The sequence below is a fragment of the Parasteatoda tepidariorum genome, chromosome 6 (genome assembly GCF_982258835.1).
Source record: "Parasteatoda tepidariorum strain Cologne lab strain chromosome 6, Ptep-v5.0, whole genome shotgun sequence".
Lineage (NCBI taxonomy): Eukaryota > Metazoa > Arthropoda > Arachnida > Araneae > Theridiidae > Parasteatoda > Parasteatoda tepidariorum.
The window spans coordinates 3,914,269-3,922,813 of NC_141760.1; the positions used below are offsets into that span (position 1 = coordinate 3,914,269).

Here is an 8,545-nt window from a genome sequence, read left to right on the forward strand (position 1 = left end):
AGGGGCCAGCAAGGTCCCTCTGTATGACAAGAAAAGCACCAAAGTTTTTTGATCCGACACATGCGCACATCTTTCATTCATCGTAGCGTCTCTAAACTTGTTTAACAACAAATTTTTCGCCATCTTTAAAGTGACTGTTTAAAGTGACATCTTTAAGTGATGGATATCTATTTAAATTGTACACCTATGTTAAAATAATAAATTATATTTATCTTTTAATGAATTCGTCACAAGTAAATATTTTCCTTGTTTAATAAGTAAACCTTTTTCAAAACCATATAAGTCTGTAAAGAACAAAAGCAGACGGAGTTTGAGTCACTTTTCATTAGTTGTTTACATGAGTGGGGGGAGACAAGGAGAAAGGTGTTTGTTGGGAGCGGAGAGGAATGGGGTTGCTTACGGGGTAAGGACGGAGGGACCCTTTGTAAGGAGGCAGGTTGTTTTCCTAGCAATACTTCCCCACCTTGATGGAGGTAACCGTTGCCTCCGGAACAGGTTTACATGGGGGCCTATGAGAGCTGGTCTTCTTCTCATACTATACCTATATTATCAATACCTATATTGCCTATATAACTATACCTATATTGCCTATACTATCAATGCTAAGTCGTAACGATCTTTCCCCCAATTTGGGCGCTGAAGGTGTAATGCAAGAAAGCTACCGTCAAGCGTGATTGAAGAACGGATGCAGATCATTTGACTTTCTCCCAATGCACTCATATTTTCTCCGTTAATTATAATCGGATTTGATTTTGCTTTTAAATTTTTTTCAGTTCACAAATTTAGCAGGATTATAATTTATTTAATAGTAGTAAATATTTATTTACCAAAAGTAATTTTTATTAAAAAATAAAAATTCATTGAAACTTTAAAAAATTGAGTAAAATTCATTTCCCCTTGAAAAAAAAACTTTTTCGATTTGTTAATTTTTCCATGTGTGTATATATATAAGAAATGTGCTATATATATTTAAAAATTTTTAATTATATTTACTTAGAGTTTTAAAAAAATAAACGAGACACTTTTTGCAGAATTTGTTTTATCTTTATTAAACCTATCTAAAAAAATTCTTTTTGGTTATATATTTTAAGAATATACTTTTCAATAATACATACACTTCTGATACATAATCTTTAATTTTAAAATGTCTTGAACACAATCTACATCTGTTGTGTAGTCAGTCTGTCAGTATCAACATTCCGTAACGATACAATTTTGCTGGCCTCTAATCATTTCTTGCACCTAATATTATTTAAAAAAAATCACACAGTAAGATTAAAGTGCTAATATGACATAAGAATGCTGTCTAATTCGACAGCGGAACTTAAAATGTATGGCATTAATAAATTATATGTATTATTTTTCTTAAGTATTAATATTTTATTAAATAGTTTTAAAAAAACAGGCAGTGTTTAAGGAAAATATTTAGAAAGGAAATTTAATAACAAAACAATTCATTGGGTGATTAAGTAACAAAATCAATTAAATTTATGTTTTACTGGCAGTATCATCTTCATAGCATGCAGGGGCCCCGGGCACAAAAATATTTTAGACCTATAATGCGTCGTAATGTTTAAAAACAAACTAAAAAACTTCGCAAACAAAATATAAATCATTTTTAAAATACAGTCGCTGGCCAAATTATTAGACGCACTTTAAGATTCTATGTAAAATTATAATTATCAGGTAATACTATACAGCTTTATTGTTTTTACGTAGCTGAAACCGGTTTCCACTTCTTTACGTTAGTGTATCAGTTGGTTAACATTGAAATGAAATACGTTAAAGATAAATACAAATAGGAGGTGAATGAAAAATCTCCTGAATAAAAATCCATTTGCATGTTTAGTTATAAAAATATTAAAATGTATATTAATGCTTTTATAATTAAATACATTATATTAATAAATTAACGCGTATGTTTAATTATAAAAGTAATGTAAACTCGTGCAAATCATGTCATTATTAAAAAACTACAGTACTATTAATTTGACCTAATTATTATAATGTAATAATATAGTACCTGATACAATAAATAATCTGTATTTTTATTACATTTTGTCGAATTTATATTACATATCGCCTAATTTAACCAATAGATACACAAACGTAAGCAAGTACAAACCGGTTTCAGTAGCGTAAATACAATAAACCTGAGTAATTAAGATTTTACATAGAATCTTATAGTGGGTCTAATAATTTGGCCAGGGACTGTATATTGCAATAATTTTAACTAATTTTGATTACCACAAAAACTCAAATAAAGTACTTTCAAACTGTGCATAGTTTAAAAAAAATTAATACGCCTACCAGTTGTAATCCTCATATAATAAAAAAAATAGTTTTCGGTTGATTTTTTAAGTTTTCTTGGTGATAAACTACTCCAATTATTGGTGTTTGATAAGCAATCACCATTTGTAGAAAAAAAATGCATACTTTATTTAAAAAAATTTAAAAATATATAAGGTAATGCTTTTAGTCTTAAATTCTTTTTAATGCAATTTTTCAAAAAAGTACGATTCTCTAGGGCCCCCTGAGAAAATGGGGTCCCCGGGCATTGTCCTGTTTACTGGACATTTAGAGCTAACAGATCAAATATATATATATAACTACTATAAACCACTCTATAAATATTATATGAATAAAAAGTAACACTTTTTACACTTAACACTATTTAAATAATTTCATATATGTAATGAACTTTCAAAAATTTAAAATGTCAGATTTATAGATCTTTTTCACATTTCGTGAAAAACATTTAAATTTTTACTTAGTTATATACATAAATTTCATTTGTAAATATTTAATTCCGACCAAAAAAGATATACGCACTTATGGAATTATACACAATTTAAAAACCAAATAAAATTAAATTAAAGTCAGACACTAAAAATTAGTCACACATTTAGTTACAATTCTAAGTCAGTCTTATCTAATAGGTTCATATAATCAATCATTGAAAAATAATTTACCGAAATCTTCGAAAATGCTTAACTATTTACTTACATTTCGATATTTTGAGGAAAGCGAAACAATTTCAAATTTGGATAACCCGCTCTATTTACATTGCAGTAAGCACATCTATCATAATTCTTTGCTTTGCGCACAGAAGCAGGGCCGGCTTATGCATGTCGCGGCCCCTAGGCAATGCTCGTCTCGGGCCCCCTCCCCTACCGTCTTCTAACTTCCTAATTATTATATATCACAGTATATTATATATAGTATATTATCACATTATTCAATAAAAATATTGAATCAAACGAAAAGAATATAAGTAATTAATATATGCATTTTAAAAAAATCATACAATAAGCTTAAATATTAACTCTTCTAACTTTTTTTGTTACAAAATCGTTCAAGACATCCTGAAAGTTAACCTTTTCCAATACATCATTTTCAATTGCCATTAAGGCCAATGAATTTAAACGGTTTTGAGACATAGTTGAACGAAGACAGTTTTTAATTAATTTCAATTCTCGGTAGCTAGTTCTTCCCCTTTGTGGTTCTGTATGAGAAGAAATTTAAGGAAACGTTCAGCCGAAGTGAAAATTCAACGATTACATTAAAAATGTTTCAAAAATGTTGTCTATGACACAATACAACGTATGTATTTAGCGGATCGGGGAATTCCCCAGTCATGCGATGAACGAACCAGTACTGCCAACCTTATTTTTACATACTCTTTGGTAGCTTGGCCATAGAATATACATACCTATGGTAGGTACCAGAACAGTAAGTGTGCATTCACAACGTAGAATTTTGCGAGTTTTTCAAGCGTGTTGTGTTAAAAAAGCTGCTTTTGCTGTGTAGTCATCTGATTAGTCGGCGTTAAAATTACCGCGATAAAATTGCTTGCGATTATATTACTGCGTTATATATGAACTAACTACCATAATATTAATATCTAATTTGGAATGCGTTCAGAAATGTACTAAAAGAGCGTCGATGTAATGTACAGAGCAAGACAATCGTCATTGAAATTTCGAATTAAATTTTTACTGTTAAGAAACATTGTCCATTTTTTTTCTCTGTAGCACAGGGCCCCTGAACGTGGCGGGGCCCCTAGGCAGTTGCCTACAGTGCCTAATGGATAAAACGGCCCTGCACAGAAGAATCACTGAAAAGGATTACAATCTTTATCAAAACTGAAAACAAATCGAAAAAAATCAACAGAAGATAGGTTATACAAAGCGCACTTACTTGTGAGGGATAATTGTCAAATTAACGTCCGCCATTGATTGATTTCTCATGTGCTTCTCCCTCCAAACTCTCCTTCCAAAACTAAGGATGGTATTGCGCATGCGCTGCACTGCGCCCCTGGAGACAAACTTCTCTGTCCTACACGAAGCGCTGGCATTGTGCCAAATTTTGTTACGACTTTCGCGAGTTTCCCATCTTTACACTTATATAATATTTGGCTTAACCACGCGCGCTGAACAGTTAACGAGGACCGATCTCTTCGCAGACTGATCAAAGTTAGAGTGCCTGTATTGAAAAGAGTGATGACAATATCCAAGAGCCCATGCGCTGCTGTCATATTTTTGTCCAAGGGGGTTGCCAGATGATACACCGAAATTGACGCCACTCGCTCATTCGGTGCTATTCTGAAGTTTCTGTTATTTTAAGAGTATATACTAAAGAACTAAAGTATTAATAATATAAACTTTAAGATCGGAAAGCACATGATATTACAGATTTCGTAAGAAACATTGTAAGAAAAATTAGCATCTCACATTGTTAAAAAATTAACGTCAATGAAAAAAAAAAAAAAAAAACGACTTATGAAAAGACTTCAGCTTTAAATAAATGCCTTAAATAAAATATAAAAATTCATAATGATTATGTTATTCATTTCAGAAATAATAATCGATAAAACAAATAACATAATTTATTATTATTTATTACTTTTTCAGGAAAAAATTATCGCATATTCACCTAAAATGGTATGGATTTCAACAAATTGTAAACAAAAATTTCGATAATTAGTTGAAATTTAAAACAAACTAGTATTTAATCAAGTTGGTAACGAAAAGTAAGCAAATGCTACTTGGCGAACATTGTAACGCCCCAAAAATTTAAAGTAATATCGCCAAACTCTACACTTCTGAAGTTTTGATAAAAAGAAGCTAATTTCTTAAAATTTATAAGTAATTTAGATCGAAATTATGTTTATTAAAAGTAAATACATTTATTCTTATGTAATCATAAGTTATTTTATCACCTTGTTCTCTTTACAATGAGATAAACAAAACTTTATATGCACGCAAGTAAGTAATAATAAGGATAAATTCAAATGACTAATAACTATCCAAATTTTCAGCCATAATTTTTATATTTACTGTAACCGTGAAGTTTCTCATTGAAAAAAAGTAAGTGATGAACTTATTACATGCCTTTATTAATGCAAAACATAAATTTTTTGAGGCCGCCTCCGGCGGTAAAGTTTTTCTTTCCACCAATCAGGAATCGTTTCCCCCTTGTCCACACTCTTTTACTCTAGGCACTCTAATCAAAGTGAGTCACCTACCCGCTCACTGCCAACGTGCTTGACTTAGGTGTTCTACTGGAAATCGCGTCTTTACGATCAGTTCATCCTCACCTGTGGGGCCATGTATATTAATTACTAATAAAATATAAAGAATGAATTTTTTTTAAAGAAAAACTCATTTTTTATTAATTTAGCGCAAATTGTAGCATCTTAAAAAATTCACATATTTTTTTAATAATTTCCGGAAATTCACGACGCAACTAACTTATAACCTTATTCTAATCTCTTTTTCTCGGTGAAATTATAATTAAGTTCATAAGGAATTAATTTTTCTTTTGCAGGAATTATCGGAGACTGGAAAAATTATTTTACCGAAGAACAGAACATCGACTTCACAAAGCTGTACAATGAGAAGATGCAGGACAGTGGACTCGAACTCATATTTGATCCGGAGGAGATCGACACTCGCAACAATAATGGACTTCTTCTCTGTTCCTCCAAAAACAACGGAGACGAGAAACAACACACGACCTGATTATACACATAACTCTCTCTCTCTCTTAGGAATGAGGGCAAAATCTATTATAATTGTCATTCAAAAAGAAGACACATGAGCTCAGTCATTTTTTGAAGGAGAACTGATAGTGTTGTTCCCCTATGACATCATTAAGCACAACTTTTTTAAATCGAAGTGGCACAAAAATGCACGCATTTTGGAATAATTTAATTCATGTTTTGATGCTGCTTCAGACATTACAATCAAATAATATATATTAGCAAACTATTTTTCTCTTCAGCTGCCACAATTTACAAAAAAAAAAAAAAAACATCGATGATTTTTAAGATATCAGAAAGATACAGTAGAGTTATTAAAAGTTAGAATGACCTGCTTTTAAAAAGAATGTCTCTGAAATCACTTCTTGTTTGAAATTCTACGAACTAAAAGCTACTCTTTAATAGATGACATCCAACTAATCAGCTATTGACAGATTCATTGTCTTTAGGATTTCAGCAATTCTTTTAGAATATGAAAACATTAGATAGACATATAACTTCTTATTATGTTTAACTACATTTCAATTTTAAAATATTAAATGAATCGATCTAAAATATGGAATGAATGCAAAAAAAAAAAATATATTATTTGTTCGTGATTTCGTTTTAACATATGGAAGCGAAATTCAGACAACGCATACACAATTAGATTTGTTTAAAAAAAAGTTCACCAAAAATAATCTATTGCATATATTGTAACTCGGATTCTTCTCCGTATAAAATATTTCGGATAAGTAATCCCCTAAATGTAACTTCAAGCAGTTCGATTAATTCGGAATGCAACAATTATACTCTTTCGAAAAGAATGTCTAAATTCACACATTCTTTTAGTTTTCTTATAAATGAAACCAGAAATGGAATAATGTTCGGTTATTGTAGAAAGCAACCTCCTGCTGTTTGCGATTCTATTGTTTTGATTCTGAAGCAGTTTAGATGGATTAACTTCGCTAATGCAGAGCTCCTATTGGAGCGAAAGCATCTGAAGATACTATAGCATTTTAGATTAAATGAGATAAAAATTTAGTTAGCGCTTCAAAATCTGTCCAATCAACATTTCATTAGATTTCTGCACCAAGTTAATCATAGTTTTCCGAAATGCTGGTAAAATATTTTTAAAATTTGATTATATGTATAAATTAAACTAAAGAGATGAATTATATTAATAACGTAATGTAAATATGTGTGACTTTTATGTACATGTTGAGTTCTAAATGTTTATATTTTTAACGTTATAACATTGAAAAAAAATATGAGATGTGTCATATGCATGTTAAAGGGAAATATTTAATATTTTTACGGATTAACAAAATTTAGGAATAACAGTGCTGGCGCGTGACATTTTTAGCATTGAAAACTTTTGTTTATTTTTTGTATTGTGTACAGGGTTCATAATAAACTCTTGTAGAATATGTGTTATTTGCTTAAAAAATATGTGCTTTTCATTTATTTACAAGAAGAATAACTTCTAACATCCTATAAAACTATAGATAAGTGCATTGAAATAAATTAGGTGAGAAAGATTAATATAGGAAGGAGAAACAGTTTTCGAAATATTGAATTACAAATCAGATTGATTATCAAATCAAATTGAGCACTCTAGCCGCATGTAAGAGCTGAGATATTCAGTAACTTCGGAACAAAAACGTTTCCTCTCGGATTCACAATCCTGCATCATTTTCTTTCGTTTATTCTAAATTTCAGTTTTTGATGATTTTTTTAAACAGTCTTTACCACCACTAAAGTATGTTGAGATTTTTAAAATCAAGAGTTCATGCATAAATTAAACTGTTTTTGCATAAATCATCCGAAAAACTAGATAATTATCTCGAACTTTAATAAAACATGAAAAAGCTTTAACAGCTAAGTGTGTGTAACTTAGAAAGTTCAACAAATCCTTCTGTCCGCTTTATTGCTACATTCAAAACACTCGACTATGAACGCCATGTCCACAACATGTCAAGCCGGCAGGAGGAAAGCAAGAGGGCAATCTTTATTTAAAGATTATAGTGAAAACAACAAAATCACAGTACATCATCTTTTGCTTTAGGGATTTTAAAAGGGGAAATTCACACGTAATCCCAATCACGTATCTAACAAGGGTTAATATAACAATTATGATAGGTTAGAATACTCATTGAGAAGTTTCCCCCATGATTTTATTTTTACTTAAGGGGAAACATTATAATTATTACATTCTTTAATATAAAATTGAATGTTAGATGTTAATTACAAATATGAGAACGGGTTTCGTTCTGAATGATGAATTGAAAAAAGAAATAGCATAAAAAAGATTTGTTAAAGCTTTTGAGGTTACATCAAATGTAAAACATGTTTGGAAAATAACATCATCAAAAACGTTTTCGTCCATATCAATAGAAAAAGAGGATATCTAATAATAAATTTACCATTAACTAATTTTCCCTCATAAGTGGACTTATTTCACTTTTGAAAATAAGGGTTCCTTTATTAAATAAAAAGCAGATATTTGTGTCAGATGGTAAT

The 8,545-nt window shown here is 30.3% G+C and overlaps 1 protein-coding gene and 1 long non-coding RNA gene across 2 annotated transcripts in view; one reads left to right on the forward strand and one right to left on the reverse strand.

Moving 5' to 3' along the window:
* LOC107443195 (sulfotransferase 1B1) overlaps window positions 1-7,450 on the forward strand; it is a gene marked incomplete at its 5' end in the record, with an annotated part of 110,496 nt that extends 103,046 nt beyond the window's left edge. The window contains 1 exon segment of the mRNA XM_087165326.1: window positions 5,830-7,450. Within this exon segment, the coding sequence (XP_087021452.1) occupies window positions 5,830-6,023 (194 nt within the window). The 3' untranslated portion in view covers window positions 6,024-7,450.
* LOC147807459 (uncharacterized) lies at window positions 1,134-4,185 on the reverse strand. The gene is made up of 2 exons (XR_015434497.1): window positions 3,007-4,185; window positions 1,134-1,242 (listed from the first exon to the last, which is right to left on the reverse strand). It is a non-coding gene; the product is annotated as an uncharacterized LOC147807459 (long non-coding RNA).
* Window positions 7,451-8,545: the final 1,095 nt, after the last annotated feature.